This window comes from Ambystoma mexicanum, chromosome 2p (genome assembly GCF_040938575.1).
Source record: "Ambystoma mexicanum isolate Mex_15411 chromosome 2p, UKY_AmexF1_1, whole genome shotgun sequence".
NCBI lineage: Eukaryota > Metazoa > Chordata > Amphibia > Caudata > Ambystomatidae > Ambystoma > Ambystoma mexicanum.
In genome coordinates this window covers 993,065,997-993,090,622 of record NC_090923.1, presented here as the reverse complement: position 1 = coordinate 993,090,622, position 24,626 = coordinate 993,065,997, and the positions used below count along the sequence as shown (strand labels likewise).

At 45.8% G+C, this 24,626-nt stretch overlaps 1 protein-coding gene across 1 annotated transcript in view; it reads left to right on the top strand.

The window, feature by feature from the left end:
• The window catches only part of TSGA10IP (testis specific 10 interacting protein), a 333,990-nt gene that overhangs the window by 238,456 nt on the left and 70,908 nt on the right, over window positions 1-24,626 (top strand). The window contains exon 6 of the mRNA XM_069643063.1: window positions 16,161-16,260. Within this exon, the coding sequence (XP_069499164.1) occupies window positions 16,161-16,260 (100 nt within the window). The remainder of the gene's footprint in view (window positions 1-16,160; window positions 16,261-24,626) is intronic.

Genomic DNA, 24,626 nt, shown 5'->3' with positions numbered 1-24,626 from the left:
CTAAAATTGCGGAAACCTAAACCACAGCGTCACCTTAACACTTGGTTCACTCCGCAGTTAAGAGAATTACGCAAAACTAAGAGAACCGCTGAGGCACATTGGAAAAAACATCCCACAGCATCCAATAAGACTGAGCTAACCCTAGCCTCCTCCAGTTACAAAGAAGCCATCCTTCTTGCTAAAAAAGACAACTATTACACAAGCGGAATCCAACACAAAAGAACTTTTTAAGATTCTGAAAGAACTAGAATCCCCCATTGCCCCTATAGACAAATGTGTTACTGACGCACTATGGTGTAGTAATATTCAGAAGGCCTTATTAGATAAAATAGCTCGCCTACAATCTAAAATCAATGCAAAAAAATCCCTACTACTAGCTGACTCGGACTACAAACAATTACCTAACAAATCACCTACCTTTAAGTCTTAACCTTTCAGCTTCTCACCCCTCTCAACTTGGGAAGTAGAAAACATCATCAGGAAACTCAAAACCTCAAATTGCCATGGTGATGCCTGCTCTGCCCCGATCATCAAAGCCGCCGCGCACAATCTGGCACCATTCATCATCAACCTCATCAATGCATCCTTCAAATCTGGAGTAGTACCTGATAACCTAAAAGACGCTTGGGTCATACCACTCCTCAAAAAACCTACACTCGACCCAGCCAACCCGTCTAACTATAGGCCGATAACGACTGTACCTTTCTTATTAAAAATACTGGACAGAGCAACCTACTTACAAATACAGGCCTACTTAGAATCAAACAATCTCTTAGGACTTAGGCAATCAGGTTTCCGACCTAGACACGGTACGGAAACTGCTTTAATAGATCTCAAGACCCAGATCCAAATCCTGAAAGACAATGGCAAACTGGCACTCCTCTTACTGCTTGACCTGTCAGCAGCTTTCGACTTGGTCAACCACCAAACACTCTGTCACCACTTGAAAACTGCAGCACACTTCTCAGACACAGCCACAGCTTGGATCAGTTCCTTCTTGGCGAACAGAACCATGAGGGTCTTCTCTCCCACTGATTCTGCTGAACCCTCACCAGTACCCTGCGGAGTCCCGCAAGGCTCTTGTGTGTCCCCGACACTTTATAATGTATTCACAAAGCCCCTCTTTGATATCCTTGACTATCTGGGCGTCACGTATACCAATTACGCGGATGACACACAGATACTCATTCCTATCTCGGGTAACTATGAAACAGACAGCAAAACCCTTAATGAAATATACTCAGTAATACAAGCATGGATGGCACATCATGGACTTTGCCTCAATGACGAAAAAACCGAGCTGATCATCCTTGGCACCCACGCCAAACTCAAAAATCTTAATCATGCATTCAAATCCTTCACCATAGATGGCAATCTCATCCCCGTGTCAAATAATACCAAAACCCTTGGTATCTACATCGATGCTACCTTATCCTTCTCCAAACAAACTAATGCAGTAGCATCATCAGCCGCTTACACCTGTAAGCTGATCACTGCATGTAGGCCGTTTATCTCCTCACCCAATTGCATTACTCTTGCTAGAGCAATAGTCATATCCAAAATAGACTATTGTAATGCCCTTTACTTAGGCACTAGCCACAAAAATATCAACAAACTTCAAGTAATTCAAAATAATGCCATCAGGGCCGCCCTCAACATTCCCAAAAAGGCGCACATCTCTGAGACCAGACGCAAACTACGCTGGCTCCCAGTCGAGCACAGAATATCCCTCAAAACTCTGGCCCTTACACACAAAGCCAGGGCCAACCTGGCACCAGCATACCTTACCAACCAACGTAAGCCTCACACCTCTTCAAGACCACTCAGAGCAGCACAAGCTAACACTATTTCTATACCGAGATTCAAACTTCATAACTCGGGTGGAGCTAGCTTCCCTGTACAAGCTTCTAAATTATGGAACACAATCCCTGCGCTTTTGCGAGCAGAACCTTCATTTAACCTATTCAAACACAACACAAAGTGTTGGCTTCACAACATGGACTCTATGACAGCCTAACCTCCTGATCCTAGCATGATTGACTGCTGACTGCACACTTTTGTAATTAATGTATTTATCTTAGACTATGTATGTATGACATCTTAGATTATGTATGTATGCATTTGCAACACTAAGTATGTACCTACCTGTAACTGTAACATAACCCTTTGTTGACTGCCTTTAATTGTAACTGTAACCAGATCTAACGTACGCGCCCGTATGCCCCCGGGCTTGGCTGCGCTTTATAAATAAAATAAATTCAAATACAAATACAAACAGGGCCGTTGTTACCATCCTCCCCATTCCCATTGGGCCCTATGGGGGCTCAAATGGGACTGGGGACGTACCGGGTCCGGGTCGCGCGAATGGGAATTACCGGGCCCTCCAAGGTCGGAATGGCCCAGTAAGTCCCCTTTTGCAGGACCCGGACCCGAGTTTGGGGGTAGCCAGGCCCTTAACTACCTGGCTACCCCCAAACTCGTAATGAGGCACTTTGTCTTCCCCACCCAGACAGTACCCCTTCTCCCTGTAAGGTCCTGTCCCAGGACCTGGCTGTCAAGATCTTGAGCAATGGAAATATGCAACCAAACAAGGGGCATAAACATCCTCCGCTAATTCGACCTTTCATCCGGCCCTTGACCCTTCCAATCTACTACATATTGTAACCTTTTTCAATGAATACTAGATTCCATAATTGCCTCCTCTTAATATTTTTCTCCCTGACCTTCTGTGGAAATCGGGGTTGGAGTCCAACCTAGTCAGGTCTGCTCCAAACAAAGTTTCAAAAGATGATTGTGAAAGGTCGGGAATTTTCAATCTTGGAGGCATCCTCAAACTCACTGGTAAGATTACCATCTCAATTTCAAAAGGCTCAGTGAAACTTGGATTCAACTTGTTTCTTCCGTAAAACATAATGTTCTTTGTAGACAACCAGACTGTTTCTCCTATCCCATATTGCAGAGAAGGTTGGTGTGACCGATTTGCAAATCTCTTACATGCCCTCATACTTTGTTAAGGCTTCTATTCCTCTTTTAGGTTCTCTGACATCACTTGAAGACACTTTTCTTCATCTAGGAATTCAACCAAGTTTCCTCCAGCACAGACTCACGCAGGAAACGACTGTGATAACCCAAGTTACAGTAAAAAGGCCTTATGAGAGTCAAGTCCGCCAAGGTATTATTATTACAGAATGCAGCCAACCAAATTAGGTCCACCTGTATTTACCAACACAAGTGGTTTTCCAATTCTTGAAACACTCTCAGTTTTGTCTGTAAAATTGATAATGATATCCAGAAGACAGCCTGATCTCAATTCCTAGTACCTTACAACAGGCTTGCCAAAACTTGGAGACAAATTGGGAACCTCGTTCGGACACTAGCTGACTTAGAAGGCCATACAGACATACCACATTTTGTAAAAAGGCCTGAGCCAGACTTGTGGCGTTGACAGGTTATTTGACAGGCAGAAAGTAGCCAACTTTGTCAGCATGTTAACCACAACAAGGATTGCCGAACACTCCTTGTCATGGGTTAAAACCGCAATAATATCCCTAGACACAGTATGCCCAGGGCAAGGTGGCAAACATAAGGGAACAAGGAGGCAGGTGGTTTCTTGCCTTCCCACTTGGCACAAACAAATACTTCACATGTCCTTACAAAATTCAAAGAAACAATTGGCATGCCCTTCCAGCAAAGACTACATTGTTGCAGTTCAAGGGTCTTTTTATATCCTTGTCCAGCAAGAAGCGATTTGTTGCATTGCTTCAGAGCTCTTTCTATCAATTCTTGCATGGTAAACTATAACCTTGCATTTTCATAAAGGAGTCGCTTCCACCCCAGGTCTGCATTTGTTCAGGAGTCATCAGCTGTTGAATCTCTTGACTAATATCAGAAACTTCAACCATATCTCCTACTAAGAAATTCTTCTCAGAGAGTAGCAGACCAGGCTCCACGTAAGAGAGCTTCTCACTTCCTGTCAAGCATCTAGATCGAGCGACTGCTTTGTCGTTTTGGTGACCTGGTTTAAACCTAATTACATAGTCATATTCGGCAAAGAATAATGCCCAATGACGCTGTCTGGGTGACAAGGTCTTCAATGATGGTAGGAACATCAAGGTATTATGGTTGGTGAGGTCTGTCACCTTCTGCTTTGCTCCCAACAAATAATGCCTCCATTCATGGGATACTGATTTGATCGCCAAGAGCCCCCAATCAGATATGGTGTAATTTGCCTCGGACAGAGGGAACTTTTGGGAGTAGAAAGCCAATGAATTTAATGTCCCATTAACCAGCTGACCTTGAAACAGCCATCTCCCATTGCCACATCTGACACATCAGCCTCCATGAAGAGGGAGTGACCAAGTGTTCTATAGTGTACTTGGTGTACTTGCCAGATCTAGTCCTCTATGGCTATCGGATAGACCCACTCTTATCTGCTTATTCAGGGGTGCTTAGGTTTGGGCTCCCTCGGCTCTTGGCTGAGGTTACCAGACTGTTAGCAATATCAACCAAGCAACCTTGGCCCTTCTTCACTGTAAGCCTCATTGGATCCACCTACAACCTCCAATCTCCCTCTTTTCACTCTAGCCTTTTTGGGTTGGCCAACTCAGGGATGCCTCAGATCTTTCTGTCCCACACTGGGTTTCCCCTTCCTCTCCCTGTGTCTTTGTTCTTTCGTGCTGTTTTCCTGTTTCCTCTCTCCAACCTCATCTACCCTTCCTCATGCTCGTGGCTCTCTCTGCTTCTTGTTCCTCTCCGAGCTCTATGTTCCTCCTTCTATCAGCCTCCAAACGCCGTCACTTCTGCTGGCACCAGGTCATGTTTCACTATTGGACTCCGGGGTTAATTGCCCTTATTAGCTGGGTGTGTCTTTGTACTCGTGGGGATCTATTCTCTGGGCTTTGAGATGTGTCACCTTTTATCGGCCTTACCCGAGCTTCAGTGAAACTGATTTATTGTGAATGCCCACTGAACAGATCATGGCTCAGCGGGCATAACACATAAAATCTTTGAAGCCCCAGGTAATAAAACACTCCTTCAAAAGCTGAAAGGCTGAGGCAGTGTATCAGAATGGCAGTTGTCAATTCAGTGTTGTAGGCTTAAGACTTCCCTAAATGTAGGCAAATGATGCACAGAAAAAGTTACTCGCAGTCATGGACAGGATGGATTCTACTGACGACATTACCTGTGACTCTCACCGATCCTTGATACTTACACATGAGACACAGACACAAAAAACAGAACCAACACGTTTCTTGTGGTTTTAGGTCACCCTTCCCAAGAACACTTGTAATGAGTCCTTTTCACTCTTTGGGTATGTATCCTTAGGACGTCTCTAGTTTCTCCTTGAAGTCTGGTGCTCCTGGACCATATCTGATTCTAAGCTGTTGATAGTCTAGTTCTTCCCAGGCTGCCATGGGTCAAAATCAGGCCAACATCATGATAGCCCCACACCAAGGCCCACCTGTGGTAGTAGTGGTTTATTTTCTGTAGGCACCAATCACTGATTTAGTAATCCTTCTGGTCTTCCTCACCTGGGCTCAGCTATAGGGACACCTCCTTGTATCTCCTCAGGGTCAGAAATCCCTGGCTCTGGACTGCTGGGCATGTTTTTCTATTGCCATTTATGGACGTGCCAGTTTCACCAGATCCAGAACTGTAGCCACCGGCCAGCTTGATGCTGTCTTTTGTGCCGAATGTCTCTATCTCTTTATCAAGTGTTTTATAGTGTACTTGGTGTACCTGCCAGATCTAGTCCTTCTATGGCTATCGGATAGACCCACTCTTATTTGCGTATTCAGGAGTGCTTAGGTTTGGGCTCCCTCAGCTCCTTGGCCGAGGTTACCAGGCTGTTAGCAATATCAACCAAGCAACCTTGGCCTTTCTTCCCTGTTAGCACCACTGGATCCACCTACAACCTCCAATCTCCCTTCTTTCACTCTGGCCTTTTTGGGGTTGGCCAAGTCTTTGTTCTTTCATGCTGTTTTCCTATTTCCTCCCTCCAACCTCATCTGCCCCTTCTCATGCTCGTGGCTCTCTCTGCTTCTTGTTCCTCTCAGAGCTCTCTGTTCCTCCTTCTATCAGCCTGCAAGCACTGTCACTTCTGCTGGCATCGGGTCATGTTTTACTATTGGACGCCCGGGTTGATTGCCTGTATTAGCTGGGTGTGTCTGTGCACTCATGGGGATCAGTGAAACTGATTTATTGTGAATGCCCACTGATCAGCTCATGGCTCAGTGGGCATAACATGTAAAGATGCGGCACACCATCTTTGAATCAGCCACTCTTGTCATTGCAGTCACCTGATTCCAGAATGGTTCCCTTGCAGGTGCATGAATCTCCTCTTAGCTCCATGAAGTGCTGTTTGCCAGAGCAACATCAGTGGTGTCTTTCAGTTTGGTATGTCTCTGGACGATAGATCAGGGGTAACGCACTCGCCTTGGAAGTAAGACGACTCGGAGCAACACAGGTTCGATCCCCAGGTCCGCGCTTAGAAACCTCTGGGTATAAAGCACGTTATAAATGACCAATCATGAGCTAGATTTGCGGTCTGCTTCACGGGCTCCGAGCGGTTCACAATTGCGGCTTAACAGCGCATGCACCCATGAAACAATGAACAGCAGAGAATTTCCTTGTCTTTCTAGGGGGCATTGTCGGCTGCACATTCATTGGCCAGAAAGACAGAAGAGGCCGTGCAGGATCCACCATAGATTACCTCTGAGTGGACATCATTTAGCACATGGTTTTCTCCCAGAACCATATTCTCTCACATTCCTCTACCTGGCCTTAACCATGTGACTCCTCCAGAACCCCCAGATAAAAACTTACAGTAAACTCCAAGTGGGCAATTGCAATTTGCATATTCCTAGTTTAATTGGTCACCACAGTACATTCCCAGCTTGTCCAACCACATATATAGTCACAATTTCATTACAATCCTGCTTCACACTCCAAGTATTTTCGAGTTCCCACAAACCTAGTAAGTATCCTGTTTGGGCATACACAGTTTGACATTTACTAGTATATACCCAGTTTGACAGTGAAAGCAAGAGTCCCCCATAGGGGAGTAATCTACCCACAATAAGAGGCAGTAAAGGACACACCCCAGGAGGGAATGATACCAGAACCAAGTGCGGGTGATGTAAAAGGGTTTATATAATCAAAATAGGGCATGCAAAGGACTCTGCAAGCTCCGAGAGCGCTCTGTCTGACAATAGCAAAGACAGTCATATTTATTACAAAACTACGTCATAAATCCTGTAAGATATAGGGGGCACATAGTTTCAGGGATTTGGTGGCGTGGACTAAGCTATAGGTGGTGTATCGACGAGCTGGTCCAGTATTGGTGGACATCTGCGTGGTGCCAGGCACGGTCTGTGTCGATGATTGGTGGTTGTACTAACACTTTGCCCTTGTGGCCACACACACACAAACACTCATCCATTTAGACGACTCCAGTTGTCCTGCAAATCCTACAATATGTTACTCTAAGATAAAATAGGAGACAGGAGAGACAACATGCAATGTGTGTCAGGTTTCCTTCTCTTATTCAAGTTTCCTTTTTATTATTTATCCTTTTCAGATTAGCTTTGTGTGGGTGGGAAGTTTTCCATTATAGTTGGTTAGGCCTTAACTTGTTGATTCAGAATCCTGGTTCTGACCCAAGGCAAGATGGAGCCTCACAGTGACAGCTCTGATTGGCTAGAAGACAATGCTGAACAACAATGAACATTCTAAACTGTCACTCTGTGCCTTTCATCATCAAAACCCCATCTGAGAGGACGTGTTCAGTGGCTGCTCCTGCTTTAGTATTAGGCCTGGTGGATTTTATCCTTCAGATCTCAGCAGTTGAGCGGCTACTTTCTTGGGGGTTTCAGGAGAAGTCTTCAGCTGGCAGGAATTCGTTTTTGAAGATAGGAAAAGCAGGAAATCTTTGTGAATTCGCTCAGGAGATAAGTGACTTTATTTTTACTGTAAATCTGTTCATCTTAATAACATTCTCCTTGAAAATTCGTTAAAAGTAGTGTTTCTACTAAAACTATTGAACTACCGGAGTGCGCTTGTGTTTCCAGTGTGGTGTTCCTTAGCGCGAGATTTTGACTGTCGCGTGCAAATTCAAGTGAGCGCGTGCTTTCTAGCGTGTGTATTCCGAGCGCGAGTAGAGGTTGGTCTCGTGCAATTTTAAACGAGCGTGTGTTTTATTGCACGGGTGATCCTTTGCGCGAAAAGCTATACGATGTGTGTGAACTAAAGAGCGCGTGCGATTTTATAGCGCGGGTGATCCTTAGCGCGAGAAACTATACGCTGCGTGAGAACTACAAAGCGCGTGTGAAATACAAAGCGGGTGTGAAATACAAAGCGCGTGTGATTTTTAGCGCGGGTGTACAAAGCGCGTGTGAAATACAAAGCGCGTGTGATTTTTAGCGCGGGTGTACAAAGCGCGAGAATCTGTTCGTCGCGTGCCATGTGAGTGCGCGTGTGTTTTTTCCATCGCGAGTGATTTTGCGCGTGAGAATCACTTCGTCGCGTTTGAACTCAATAGCGCGGGTGTTTTTATTTCGCGTGTCTCGCAGGAGAACATTATTGCGCGTGTGGACTATTGCGCGTGTGGATTATTGCGCGTGTGGATTTTTTGCGCGTGTGGATTATTTTGATCGCGCGTCTTCATCCGTTTGCGCGTGTTCTTCAACCAGGAAGATTTCTATGTGAAGTTCATCGATAATTTAAATGGAAATAACCTGCGTGTGCATTTAGCACGTGTTTCCTCTTTCTTCAAGGATTCAAAGACTCAAGATAATTATAAATAGTTTGAAAAGTTTTGAAATGACAAGAAAGAACATTTTAAAGACAATCTAATTGAACTACCAGTGCATGTTGGAAAAAAGACAAACAAAGAACTAAGACTTCCAGTTTTGCCTAATGTAAGAAGTTGCTGGGAATTTCAAGTATCGCAAGTAAGAGAGATTTTCAGCTTCTTATCCGCTTCTCTAAGAAATTTCAAGAGAAGAACAGGTAGGATTCTCAATTATTAGTTAAGGATTAATGTCTTCCCATTCATAAGGTTAAGTAAGTGAATTAAGGAAGTGTATATGTTATTCTTTATCCTCTGCAGGTTCAGCACTGATTAGCCTTGACGCAGTCTGCCTGGTGTTGTTTTGTTGTCCCATTCCCCCTTTCCCTTTGGGGTGTAGTTTACAGAGCTGTATTGAAAACTAGTTCTGGGAAATACATCTCAGGGGGATTGTCGGGGGTTCAGCAGCTTCCGCGGATACAGGACCTCTCAGCCTGACAATGTGAAGCTTCGCCAATACATCAATACACAATTACTTTCGACCTATTGACCAAGTGTCATAAGTCCGGGTGCCTTGTTAGAGGGCACAAGGTGAGCTGCCTTGTCATTCTATTCTGTTAGATGTAATGGGTGATTACTTTACGATATGTTAGTACAGGGTTGAATGCCTGTCTCTAAGGCCCATTAACTTGCGGTGAACTGCAGCACTATGAGATCAATGAGGGCACATCTCTGGCCCCTCAAGGCAGTGGGGTTGAGGACCAGGGTGTACATAATTCATTTGGCCAAACTATGGCGGCCTCAGACATGGGGGAGGCAAATACTTGCAGCGGGTCCAGCAGAATGTGGGGAGGTGAGGTTTTGCTGCTTGAGCACCAGCAATCCCTGGCGGGCCTTGGCAGAAGGGGAAGATGGCCTTGTAGCTCTAAGCGATTCTCTGTGCCTGGACTGCACAATATATCATAAGAGGGGAGAGTTAGTAAAGTTAGTAGCATTAGGATGATTACGTATTTCTATCATTTATAAAATCGTTTACTTCTTGATACGTAGCAATGAGGGTCTGGCAGTGGCACATGCATTACATAACATTAGTTGAACACATACTGGTAATTCATAAGGCAAACAGATGAATAACAACGTGAGGTAGCGTCAGGTTGGGTCGTCTACTCAGGAGCATAGAAACAATATGTTCATATACAATTGTTAATTTACATTCTTGGTTGTGACACTTAAAAAGTGTTTCACTGCGTTACACACAAATATACTTAGTAATGCTTTTTCACTTTCCTTTGTACGTTAGCAGCAATCATTCGTTAGCACTAGGCGGACTTTATCAAGCCCTTTCATTTAGCCTTCAAGGCACATGGTATCTTGCAGCGGGCGGGGGTCATCCTTGCTTTATTAACGTTATGAGTTTCATCTCTTTCTAATACCCATGTTATAATTTTACAAACAACCCTGTGAATCGTTGGGTTTTGGTATGCAGTTAACACTTCGTCTGGGGGATGTGGACAGGGGTTCATAGAGGAAGGTTACTGACACCATATATTTTAAATGTTAGGGGTTAGATACCGGGTCGAGGCCTGTTTGATTGGGATGGTTCTTGTTATTTTCCAGACTCAAGCTACAAGTCAGATCACTTCTGGGACAGTGATGTACTGCGGATGGTAAATGATACAGTGTTTGTTCTGATACTTGTTTGTGTCTGGTTGCTCGTGAGACCGGGCCTTGAGCGGATGTGCCATGGGGTGGAGGCGCGGGGGATGTGCATGGCTCCCTGTGCGCGGTAGGCAGAGGCACAGCTACAGCTTTTGGGTGCAGGCTGTTTCGCATGGGGTTTGGTCTGCCCATCTAAAATGGAGTCTTGGTGCTTTCAAAATGGTGTCTATGGTACGTTACAGTACTGGTCACGTGTGTCGATCAGCAGCCACCTGCCTCCCGGTCCCAGGTGCATGGGGGGCTGCTGACGAGCCACGAGCCTCACGTAGGTGGGGAATGTGGGGGAGAGGGTCTTACAGACCTGTTCTGCCATACAACAGTCACTGTTTAATCACAGTTTTAAAATACCAGTTCGCTCCCAATTTGACTTTCACAGTTTGCACAATCCAAGTCTGCACCAAATTATATAATCTCAATATATGTTTGGTTTCATTATACAAGTATATTTAGAGCAATTTGATAACCACGATGAACTGCAGTTTGCGCGATCCCAATATATTGCACTTTTGCACAAAGCTAGTAAATAGCCAGGTTTCTTTATTTCCAGTGTGCACAATCCCATTATATTCTGTATTTTTACAATGCCAATAACAGAATATCAGTATGCACAGGATAGGTTCAGCACACCCCCACTTTGCAAAATTCTTTTACATAGCCAATCTGGACAATCCCACTATACAACCAGTTTGAAAATCCCAACAAACACAATTTCTAAAATCCTAGCATGCGACCATGCTAACGGCCCCATCATATTTCCAGTTTGCAAAGTTGCAGTACCCTCCCAGTCTGAAAATTGCAGACTGGGAGGGTACTTATAGTAAACTCCTATTTTACGTTTGCACAATTCCAGTATCGTCTGTGCCAGAGCCCCATTTAAGAGGCCAGTAAGTGTGAGGAGAGTAACTCTGGGGCTGGAGAAGACCACCCGCTCTGTGATGCCACGCTGGAAGGGGTTTAGCCCATTTCGGACTTCATGTTCAGGCCTGATGATACACACGATGAAAATTGGGGATAAATCAACTTAACATTGTGGAACTCAGGGATCAGGGGATCAGGAGGGAGGTTCGCAATCGTGGATCCTACCTTAATGCAGGGAGACGGGCCTCATTACAAGTTTGCCGGTCCAGTAACTATAGTACCGGTAAGCTTGCCCGTACCGTAGTTACTGGACCAGCAAATTATGAGTTCTGCTTGCGGGTGCCTTTGCGCCCGTCAGGTCTGACCTGGCGGGCGGACCGGCACCCGCGAGCAGAGCATGTCGGATGCACCGGCACCATTCACGAATGGTGCCGGTGCATCCGGCTTCCCCATTCCCCTTGAGCCCTACGGGACTCAAGGGGAATGGGGAAGAATATTTTCCAGCGCCTGGGAATTACCAGTTCCGGCAAGGCCGTAATGACCCGGTAATTGCCCATTCCTGGCCACCGGAAAAATGTGCATGTTCGGCGGCAGTCTGCTGGTTTTACCAGCAAGGCTACCGCCGAACTTGTAATGAGCGCATCTACATAGTTCGCAAACTGCCCTGCAACCACGCGCATGTTAAGAACAGAGTCGCACCACAGTTCATGAAGAAAGGGTGCTCGCGAACGATCACCCACAGCAAAACAAAGAGACGAAAGATACCTGCACACTTGCGTGGACATGGAGGTGCCAGGCAGCTGCTATGCTTTAACCTCCTACGTCGAAGATGGCACATCAATGCAGATTCACTCAGGAGCTAGCAGTTGCAATGGGGTCAGGCGGGGCAAGTGGCTCACAAACAATCACATTGCCAACACGAAACCAGAACACAAGTGCCCCTGTTGCAATGATCGCAGCCCCAATTACCACAAAAAGCATTGGAGAAGTGAAACAGGCAGATAGTGAAGTTAAAGAGAGGCGAGAGCAAAATAGTGCTGGCAAATGAAATACCAAGCGAAAGGTGGAGAAGAAGGAGACAAGGAATGGGTTGGAGAAGGGAACATTGGGGAGGAAGGTGAAAGGCCATGGAGAAGATGAAGGTGGATGTAGAGGTCTCCATTGCTTGCTAACAAGGGCCCTGCTGAGAGGGCTGCATCGAGAAAGAAGGTCTGTGAGAAGAAAGGCAAAGTCATTCAAGTCCAAAACTGGGTAACAGCCCAGCAATCATAGCCAACAACGTCCAAGTGAGAGCGGTCGAAGCTATGGAGCAGCCCGGCGATCAGGGCAAACAACGTCCAAGTGAGAGGGGTCAATGTTATGGAGCAGCCCGGCGATCAGGGCAAACAAACACGTCCAAGTGAGAGGTGTCAAAGCTATGAAGCAGCCCGGCGATCAGGCCCAACAACGCCCAAGTGAGAGGAGTCAATGTTATGGAGCAGCCCGGCGATCAGGGCAAACAAACACGTCCAAGTGAGAGGTGTCAAAGCTATGAAGCAGCCCGGCGATCAGGCCCAACAACGCCCAAGTGAAAGGGGTCAAAGCTATGGAGCAGCCCGGCGTTCAGGGCAAACAAACACGTCCAAGTGAGAGGTGTCAAAGCTATGAAGCAGCCCGGCGATCAGGCCCAACAACGCCCAAGTGAGAGGGGTCAAAGCTATGGAGCAGCCCGGCATTCAGGGCCAACAACGTCCAAGTGAAAGAGGTCAAAGCTGTGGAGCAACCCAGCAATCAGGGCCAATGAAGTTAAAAGCTGTGTGGACCTGAACTGAGGCTATCAAGAACAACCCCTGAACAGAATTAAGTGCAGGCCCTGGGTACAGGAAGAATTTTCCCAGGTACTGGTGGTGTCAGCCAAACCTCCAGAGGCATTCTGATAAAAAGGGGATGGGGACACATCACACGCTAGAAAGTGCCCAGTTTCAAACAGAGAACTAGAGCCTAGCTTGAGTGATTGACATATTTGGTTAGAAGACTTCATTGTGAGCAAGAACTGTTGTCATATAGATCTCCGCCCAACAAAGACTGAGCTGGGTGTTTGGTTTTCCTGAACCCCCACTCTTTTTATGCAGACGTAGCCATCCTTGATTGTACTGTTTAAAACTACCTTCACGTTTGTGCACGACCTCTGTCAGTCCCTTGTCTTCGACAAGTGCCACTTTGCAAAATGCCAGCATATTTCCAGTCTGCAAAATGCCGGTGTACTCCCTGTTTGCCTGCCCTAGTATGCTACTAGTTTACAAGCCTCTGGTAGTATACTCCCAGTTTAACACACTCTTGTACTGTCCCAGGTTGACAAGTCCATTCAGCACAATCCCAGTAGACAAGTCCATTCAGCACAATCCCAGTATATCTCAAGTTTGACAACTGCACTGTGCTGCTGAATAACCCTCAATGGTCCTCATAATCACCGAGAGCAAGCTGCTGCTGGAGGACCCCTGCTGGTGCAACTTTAACTCAAACGCCATGTACGCATGCTCGTACGCCCAATAGAGCACAGTAGCAAAACGCCGCCTACGCATGCTCGTACGCCCAATAGAGCACAGTGTAAAACGCCACATACGCATGCTCGTACGCCCAATAGAGCACAGTGTAAAACGCCACCTACGCATGCTCGTACGCCCAATAGAGCACAGTGTAAAACGCCACCTATCCATGCTCGTACGCCCAATAGAGCACAGTAGCAAAAAGCGGCCTACGCATGCTCGTACGCCCAATAGAGCACAGTGTAAAACGCCACATACGCATGCTCGTACGCCCAATAGAGCACAGTGTAAAACGCCACCTACGCATGCTCGTACGCCCAATAGAGCACAGTGTAAAACGCCACCTATCCATGCTCGTACGCCCAATAGAGCACAGTAGCAGGCAGTGTGATGAGCCTCGGGACCCATCCACCGAGACACATCTTTCCATCTGAACAGGAAAAAGAGAGTACCTGCATCCACATAAGGGGACAACTGTTGGCACTTTAAAAAAAAACACTATATACAGTACAACAAAAACACACTGTTGGCACTTTAAAAAAAAACTATATACAGTACAACAAAAACACAAAACAAGCAACAATACAAGTACTCTGTGGACGAGTATGCTCGTCCTTTTTGCATAGACTTGCATGATAGCCTGGCACCTCAGGGGTTAGCATAATGCTCATAATGTGTTAATTACGACAACATGCACACCACTGTAGTGTAAAAAAAAAGTCACATTATTTCATACTATGGCAACTGTTGCCCAAACACAAGCAGTGCTCATGCTTGCCTCTACTGGCCACCCACCTGATGTCACAGAGATCCTATCTTTTGGGGGCTTTGTGTAAGTCATGTTCCCCTCTAATGACACTAGGGGGGGTCTCAGACTTGTCCGTTTTGTACCCTGCTTTTTGGGACTGGGACAAGCCTGGGTGAGATAATGGACTTGTAAGACCGTGATGATTCCCCACCAGGGCTCCAGAAAAGAGTTGTGAATACTCTGTATTTCTTTTCGGTAGGGCGTAAAGGGATTTTTTTCAGGAAGTAGGGAAGTAGTACTCATTGCTGATTGGGGTATTTCTAGGCACTTAAAAATACAGTTTTATGTTGACTTCAAAGGAATTTTTGTAGGAAACTATTTTCTTTATGTACAGTAGAGATGCTATATGTTGCATGTACTGCTGATGGCACTGGTTTGAATCCACCAACACAGCTGTGCAGAGGGGGACAATGGGCTGACATCTGTGTGTGTGTTTTTTTTTTACCGCTGGCTGTCGTTTTCTAAATTTAGGATGTACAACAGACAGATAGGCGGTTATCTTTTTATTTTATTGTGATATTTGTTATACAAAGGCAACCTTACACAGAAACATCACATACCATTACACCAATGCATGCGACAACACACAATTCATAACACACCAGCAGATTGAAAATCCATTGTGTACTAAATATGCATAACAACAGCAAAATCCAAACACACCAACAAGCTAATTTATATCACATAGACACATCCAATTAGACATTCCCTATTAGGAATGTTTCATGAAGCGTGCATAAAATGTACATGTGTAAAGATTGCACCACTTAAGTTTAACCATCCCAACTCGACTTAAACATTTCACAACAGCAATAGTTAACAGTGTCTCTTTACCATTCGATAGCCTCTCATAAAATTCAGATGTATTTAAAAGTAATGCATTCTGAAAATTGTTCCCAAATAAAATAATTCTATGGGGCTCAATATAAGTTGCCCGGTATCCTGCTGGTAATTCCGGCGGAATACTGGGGAACTACCATACGGTATCCACCGCCTGATATCCTGGTGTTACCGGGATCTTACGGGAAGGTGCCGGTACACAAAGTTGCCAGCACCTTATTTCTGGACCGGCAAACTCCTAATGAGCCCTTATATGTCTGTAATGGCCAGCAATGAATGAATATGTGCTCTCTTGATTGAATCATGCTGTCCTGGTTACATATATCACATTTACCCGTTTCATTACTTTGCAAATCTGAGCTGATTTGATGTATCACTCCTGTAGGCAGGCGAGTCAATGTATAACGTAAGAATTGAGCACGCCAATAGGCATTTCTTCTCCATGCTGTTATCTGGAGGGCTGAGCACCCTACTTTAGAGGGTTAAATGCTATGTCAAAGTTGCTAGAGCCCTGGCTGTCAAAGTCAACCGTGCTCTGGGGAGGCGTGGCTCCTACGCTTAGCCTCAAGCTGCACAGCACACCAGCATTAGCAAGAGACGCTGACAATCCTTTCCCTTCCAGGCAACAGAGCCAGGAGCGTTCAGAGGAGTACCAGGTGGAGCTGCGGGAGATGCTGGCACGCGTGAATCAAAGGCCCTTCCTTTTCCAACAGGCCACACAGGTGAGAGAAAGTGCTTCCCCAAACCAGCTTTATCCAAGGAGCCAGAGTATGAGGTTCTTCAAATGATACTGAGCATTCGGTGCACTATGCAATACAGTGCAGTATTTCTATACCAATACTGTAGATATAGTACATTATTCGGCCGTATCCCTACAGTAATGTTGTGATATACTTTAATACAGTCTTTCCTTACTAATGTGATTATGTATATCCTATTATTGTTATGCTGTGAATTCTGAACACGTGAGTACTTTAGCTCGAAAGTAGGGCCATGTATTTGGTACCTGTATTGCATTATTTGTATATACTACTATCTAAAAGGTGTATTTCAGCCAATCGTATGTCCAGAATGCAGGCATTAGCAGCTGGTTTTGGTTGGATTCTAAGCCATATCCATTCACCTTTTCTTTTGTTTTGACTTGTACTTCCTTCCTCTGGACCTTTGCAGTGGGTAAAGGAAACTTGCTCGTGCTGCAAAGACAATTAGGGCCTCATTACAAGTTAGCCGGTCCAGATTTAACAGTGCCGGTAAAACCGTACCGGCACCGTTTCCGGACTGGCTAACTACGAGTTCTGCAGCTGGTGGTGTTACACCCACCAGGTCTGACATGGCGGGCGTAATGCCACCGGCCGCAGACGGACGTGGAAACACCGACACCATTACCGCATGGTGCCGGTGTTTCCACGGCCCCCATTCCCGTGGAGTCCTACACACGGGAATGGGGAGTAACGGAATGCCGGCTCTGGAATTACCAGACCACCGGGGCTGTAATGCCTCAGCAATTCCGGAGCCGGTAATTCATTCCAGGTCCGACGGCAACCTGACGGATTTTCCGGCTCGGTTACTGCCGGACTTGTAATGAGGCCTTGTGTTTAGTGCACAACTTTTGAACATTCTGGAACAATGCACCCGTGCATAGAACCCAGGTGCTAACACTGTTAAAGCGCCCCAGGCTGGCCATTACAGGTGCCAAACACCTTGTTAAAGCCACTTGCTGAGCTCGCTCCTTTTACTTGCTTGTATTTATTCTGTTTTATTCACGCTAAAATATTTGTTCGGGATTTTTAAAAGAAACCAATCCAATATCACAATTACATAACATCTAAGATAAAGATACATAAGACCTCATTAGGAGGTCGGTGGTAATAGCGAAAACTGGTGGTAGTCGAGTTACGGCTGTTTTTATCACTCTACCAAATTAAGGGTTATTCAAAATGGGTGATAATTCACCCATTGATAATTCCCCCAGAGGAATTAGCACCTGACCAATTACCAGAAAGAACTGGTGGGAAATTCACCTGGGGTAAAGTCCACCAGAGGAGGTGAAACTGGAAAATAAAATGCTAATAGAGTTCTGAAATATCACCAAAAATAGGTGACAATTCTGCCCAAAATATAGTGCCGCTACCTCCTCAGAGGAGCTGTAGATAAATGCATCCAGGTGATGAAAATAAAGCCACAGGCCCTCCCAACTGCCCATGGAAGAGTCTGTAAAATCCCACACCTTCCAGAAACACACTTCCTAACACCATGCATCCACTAGCAGTACAAAACCTCAAGCTCCAGGTATGGGGTACAGCAATGGAAAACAACTATCCAGAGGTAGAATGCCATCTGGGCAGAAATACGTGACAAAGGACAGCTACTGGCAGTGTTCCATAGGCCACCGCAGACTTCTGCCAGAGGAGGAATGACCTGAAGGCCAGGCTGAGGTATCTAATCCCCATCCAACAGCGGGACATCTGTTACAAGAGGTGGCACAAACAACCACTCACCCTCACGACCTGGGAGGAAAAAGTCAGTAGAATCCTCCATAGTCCGTCAGGGTCAACACAACCTGCCACTGAGATCAGTGTGTTGCAGACACCAACCAAAGGTGCCGTGGTCACCACCCATGCAGCCTGCAGTCACAGCACTCACTGGATGTGCCCTGCCAAGGACACATCTGCCTCCAGACTTCATCGACGGCAGCCGTTGTTGCTACAGACACCACAACTACCGGCACTGCTCCTGATGCAGCAACTCCATCAGCCGTCAGCACCACCAGCCTGCAGATCTCTGTGAAGGCCAGTGACCTATTTGATAATGCAGCAGCCACCCTTCGGGTTACATTGCCAACTGGCCTGCAGGCCTTTCCGGCCATCTCCTTACTTGCTTCACCAATTCAGTGCCAGCATCATCAGGTGCTGGACACAGGAACTGATGATGATGATGACATTGGACCTGTGGATGCTGGTGGGTGGGGGACAGGTACCTGGGAAACCTCCACAGCTTACAATCTGCCCCAGTACCCTTTAGGGGATTTGGACCAGACTGTACAACATTGAGCAGCGCCAAGAGCACTTTGAAAAAATAGCCGAACAGCAGCTGCAACTTCTGCAGTCCAATAGAGATACAGTGAATGAGGCATCGCCACTACCTCACATTATCTATTGAAAGCATCCATTGCAGCAGTGGACCAGAGAGTAAGAGAGTTGACCGAGGCTACTTCGTCAGGCGCTGGTACCATGCAGAGGACACTGCTCTTGACATCGCAGCATATCTGGGGCATGCTTCAGAAAGTACCACTTCTGTCACTCCCATCGAAAGCTCACTTGCAAGGAGCTCACGTCATCAGTCCCAACACTGTGTTGCACGCACACGCTGAGCGATCTGGCATGTGAAATGGTCACGTAAATAACACTGCAGTACATGAGAGACTCATGCTTGGGATAGGCGAGAAGGGAAGGGTGTTATGAAAGGAGGAAGGAGGGACAGAAGGTTGTTGAAGATGAGAGAGGGCAAGGATTTTGTACAGTCTGAAAATAAAATCAAATATGAACATGAAATTATGAGTGCTAAGTAATCTTTTACCAGGTGTGAAAGATTTACTATGTTGTTATATATAATCATGTGAGGTATATGTCCCTAAAAGAAATTTCCAATCAGTACTTGCCACACAAGAGGCCGGTCCCTGCTTTCTACGTGGTCAAGGTATGGCGGCAAGTGATCCTCGGCATGTGTGCCATGTGGACATCCCGGGGCATGGGGACATATCTCCTGACACACATGTTTTGCAGCATGGCACACACCACAAATATTTTCCGCATGTTGTCTGGATTGTGCATTGGGGCACCTCCTGCCTGATGGAGACACAAGAACTGTCCCTTCAGCAGATGAAACGGATGCCCAATACAAAGACTGGTCCCAATGTGTGCCTCATCAAATGCCACTTCCTGCATTGTCTGTCGGTTCCGGAAAGCTGTCATTAGCCACGGTAGCTGGTGTTTGCTGTAGTGACCTGCAAAAACAATAGGGACAGCAACTCAACCCAGTAGTCATGACATGATGGTCTACATTTCAGCTCATGTACATATGGCAATACTGACTTTTTGAATTTGGGTGATTTTCACATATTCAAAATGACCGAGGAAGAAATGATTGAATGTTATTTGTTCGAAAAAAACATTCAGTATTTCCTCCTGCATCCATTTCGGAGAACCCGATCCCACCCATCCCCTTACGTACCCGTCAGCGGCACAATACGCTGTGTACTGCCGACTCGCTGTGTCCCTGCAACACCTGTTCCCATTCACTTCTATGATCGGGAATTGGCGCTGCAGGGTCCTTTTCTTTTTTTTCTTTTTTTTCTTTTAAACTTTATTCGAACGGGTGCTGGGGACAAGCCCGTAGCCCCCTTGTTCAATATAATGGCACCAACCTTTCAAAATTTTGTACGCCCGAATTTCGGGCAAATCTCCCATTCAGACTTTTATTTTTGGTCTTTTGGGGTGTTTCTGAGTTTCCACCTCTGTTCTCTGTGACCCACAATTATATCATGCCTCATGCAATGAGGGGTGAAATGTTAAATGTTCCCCATTTTAAACATCACTGACTCTCCAGAGGAAACAGACATAGACTATAAGTGGATTGCAAATGGACATGTATCTGTGGAATCTTCGCTACTGGGCAGGCATGTGCTCTGATATGCTTACTCTTGTGCACTTTATGATAGTGATAATGCATTTCAGAAATGGGATTCATGTGGTGCACCCTTCATGACATAGTGGCCTGTCACTGGTGCACTATCATCCTGCACAGGAGAACTATACCTTTTCCTTTCTAGATATGATTTCCCTTTGCATTGTGAAACCTTTAGTTCAAGCTTTGATGGGATTATGCATTTCTGTCATGGCCTGACATTGTCATGTAGTGCCTTGCCATTTGGTGTAGTACATCCTATGTGTTTTGTAGAAGAGTAGATGCTTCATTCAAAGGGTTGTGGCAAGGCATGCATTACATTGGCATTACAAAGGTGAACCCCTCCCTCAAGTCATTCCTACCTTTCTCATTTGTGAAACCTTTATGAGTTGATTGATGGTCTTTCTACTGATGTGGCAGGTTTGTCCTGCTGCCGTACATTACAGTAATCTCACTTACACATTCGGCCTTGATATATACATTAGGCATTTCTCTCTCCACGCTGTATCAGCCTAAAGCCTACTGCTGTTCCCTGGCTCTTCTGCCTTGCCCACACGCCTTCTTAGCCCTGCGAGGCTCACACCCAGTGTCACCTTGCAAGACACACCAGTGTCCATCCCCCAGAGCTTCTCTATAGCTGTGCACAATATCACATTATAAGGAATATAAGAGTTGTTGACGCCAAAGCTGCTTACTGTTATTTCAACATAATTTACTATGCATGGAACCACAAGGCTTTACAACAACAAGCTGCTTTCTGCTATTACAAAATGTCTACAAACGTCATGGACTCATTAGTCAGTCACTTAGTAAGTCAGTAAGCTTCATTCAGCAAATTTGCCTTTAGCACAGACATACAAATACATCATAAAATAATGTACACAAAACATTTAAGTATCAATTCATAGCAGACAACAATTTATAACACTCAGTTCATAAATTATCATCATTATATGTCCTGTGAAAATAAAATAAAAAAAACAGCACGGGCACATCAATTTGGTTAAAGCAGCATCCTACGCAACCAAGCACGATAACTAAATTTGGCAACAAAATGTGCATCCTTCACCACAGCCGTAGATTTGCATAAGGTAATCGCTTCTTGTGTGGTTTTCACAGATGCTTTTCTTAACAGGGGTAACACATCTTCCTCAAGTCACATTCGCACTCTAGAAGAGCGAAACATCACCAACAGTTTTAGTCTCTAGACCACATTTTGGATAGGTTTCTGTATTTCTACACCTCCATCCCCTTGTGAAAGATGCAAGGTGTAGTGTACCAGTTGTAAACTCCAAAGTAGGGTACAGGCCCTGGGAGGTGAGACCAGATCCAGGTATCTCTCTCCACCCAAAACAGGTTTCTTGGAGAGGTATGCCAGCCCCACCCTTAAATTCACACATGTTGAATAAACATTCTTGGATCTCACGTTTAACAAACTGCTTGATGTCTCCTTTGGGACCACCACAAAGGTTGTCCGGATCATGCTATAGTTCTTCCAGGCCGGCCAGTTTAAGATGTTTCCTAACATGAGCCGACCATCTGGAGGGAATATCTGCAAGGGTAGTTCATCAGATCTTTATATGCTGCTTTGTACTTGACAAACGCAGGAGACACCCAAAGTCTGAGCCGGCAAAAAAATTGTTTCCATGCCAACTGGTGCATAATAGGGTCAAGGCTGCATTCCATATGCAGCAGGTTATTAGGGAAGCTGTATGGCAGTCTGCGTCGTTTTTTCAGAAATGTATTCTCTGCTGTTTCTAAATTGGGGAACTTTATGTGAACCCACATCTCCACTCCATAAAGTATATAGCTGGTACGGTCTGGATGGAATAAATGTCAATCGCTGGTGACACTGCTCCCTCTCCATGGGAAATGAAAAATGTTTTCATGCCGCCACCATTTCTGTCAAAACTGGTTTTTGACCTATTTTATGGGCTGCCCATGAGCCTGTATCTGTAAACCTCACTCCTAGGTAGTCATGAGTGACTTGTTCTAGTACAGTGCCATCGACCTCCAAGCGAAGAACCACAGGCTTGGTTCTCCTCAGTCTGAACACTTGGGCCTTAGTCTTGGACCTACTGAGTGTCAGACCTAGCTATGAGCACTTGGCTATAACACTCCAAGCCTTTTTTGATCCCCATAAGCACGGTGGCCAGCAGAACTGAGTCATCAGCAAAAAAAAGTGCCGGATAGACGTAAGTTCCGAGTTTCAGAGGGTCCAACTCACCTCTGGCGCATTATACCACCAGATCCAGGATGATTTCGTTGATATGAGGAATCATTAGGAAACTGTAACAACATTCTAGTGCTGATGCTTATGCCATGCTATATAACATAAGCTCTGACCCATGAGGAGCAGAGTGCTCCATTTGGCAACTGATCCACCCACTTGTCATTCTCTCTCTCTATTGCAATTGCTGTATTGTACTTTCCAATACGAAACCTTTGATTAATCTATCAGTCTCCTGGGTCTTGCTTCTTGCTGTGGGGTCCTGAGTTTGGACCTGCCCCCCTGAGGCCTACGTCCTTTGGCCATGCACCCAAGAGCCTAAGCCTTGGCCACACCCACTGCAACGTTATGCAGCTATGCATGCAAACATGTGGCCAAGTACCAGAACCCACAAACGTAATACAGCCACCAGCACTCCCTAATGCCTACGGCCTTTGGCCATGCACCCAAGCGCCTAAGCCTTGGCCACACCCACGGCAATGTTATACAGCCATACATGTGAACATGTGGCCAGGTACCAAAACCCACAAATGTAATACAGCCACCGGCACTGCTACCCAACCCCTGCGACATAATGCAGCCATGCATGCAAACATGTAGGTACTTGGCAAAATCTACAAACATCACACAGCCCCCAGCACATTTACCCACTTCCACTCACATAGTATTTTTGTACTGCCAACCAAAGCACAAAATGTGCACAACATTGCCCCTCCTCTCAGCACTCTATTAAGTGCACAGAACCAATACACCATAGTGCAGTACAGTAATCAGTAATCTGTGCAATGGCCACAATCTTCAGAACACTGTGTCTCCTGCCAGGAGTCTATCGAGTACAGAAACCCAATACATCATAATACAGTGCAGTACTCTGTACACCACGCAATGGCCACAACCCAACCACATAAAACATCCACTGGACCCCTATGCACTTCTATACACACTGTATTCCAACATAGCACGCAGTGGACACACTGCAGGACTGTTGATTCCATCTTGTCCAGGCACGGACCAAAAACTGTAGGATGGAACAACAATCACCACACCCATTCAACCAAGAATATGTACAATGCCGACACACCACACACACACACAAGGCAACAATGTGAAACCTACTTGCAACCAGTTGACAAGGAAATTGTAGGTAACTGGTGTACTTCACAACGGAAATGCACGGGACATGTCCAGCCATACATCAAAGGCGCTAGTGGCTTACCACTCACAAGCCTAGTACACCCTATGTGAAAATGGTCATATCATGTGCAATCCACTCCCTATCTGCAGTTGAGCTTGCCAGCACTCACCACAAAAACAGGTCGCCTCAGGATGTATCATGCCGTGACAAAGGCTGCCTGCAGTCACCATACAAGGTAGTCGCCTGAGGAGGTACCCGCAAACTGGCGCAGTACGCACGAATACACTCCCCCAGCCTTTCCATCCCCGCTTCCCACCACCATATCCTGGAACGCATGTTTTCCAGCCCCTTTTGGTGTTGCACTATCCTCGGGCACAGCATGGCGGCGTTACCCAAACTTATTTCGCTCACCACACTTCCCTGTAGCCAACCACCGGGCACGTCCAATGTCCGCCGACATCCCGCCACACTCCAGCCCAATCAGACTTTTGGCCGCGGAGGGAACAGGGAAATGGGACCGTGGAGCAGAGCCACATATCACTAATCTTTTTAGACATACATTTTACCTGCTTTAAAAAAAAGTACAGGACTGATTATCACAAAATTTACAAAAACATTCTTTCGGGACCAAGCCACCGCTCCTGCCACAAATTCCATGAAAATTCGTCCAACGGTTTGGCCTGTACATGTGCTCAAAGATTTTGTCCATTCAGTCTATGGAAAAAAAATATTGGGATGCCCCCCCTATAACTTTGCCCCTCTCCCCCCCTGGACAAAACCTCACCAAAACATCAGAGCGGCCCATTTACTTTTTCTGCAAAGTTTGGTGAGGATTCGTCCACGGGGAGCAAAGTAATAAGCCGCCCAAAAGGTGCTCTTCCTATGAGTTGAGCAACTTAGCGGCCCTGTCATATATTTATTTATATATATAGTAGTATAATAGACCATTTGAGCCAAGTCACACATACCACAATGCCACCAAATAGCCATTTCTGGTAGTTCACCTCCAGTTCTGAGCAACAATAGCAAGGCATTGTGGG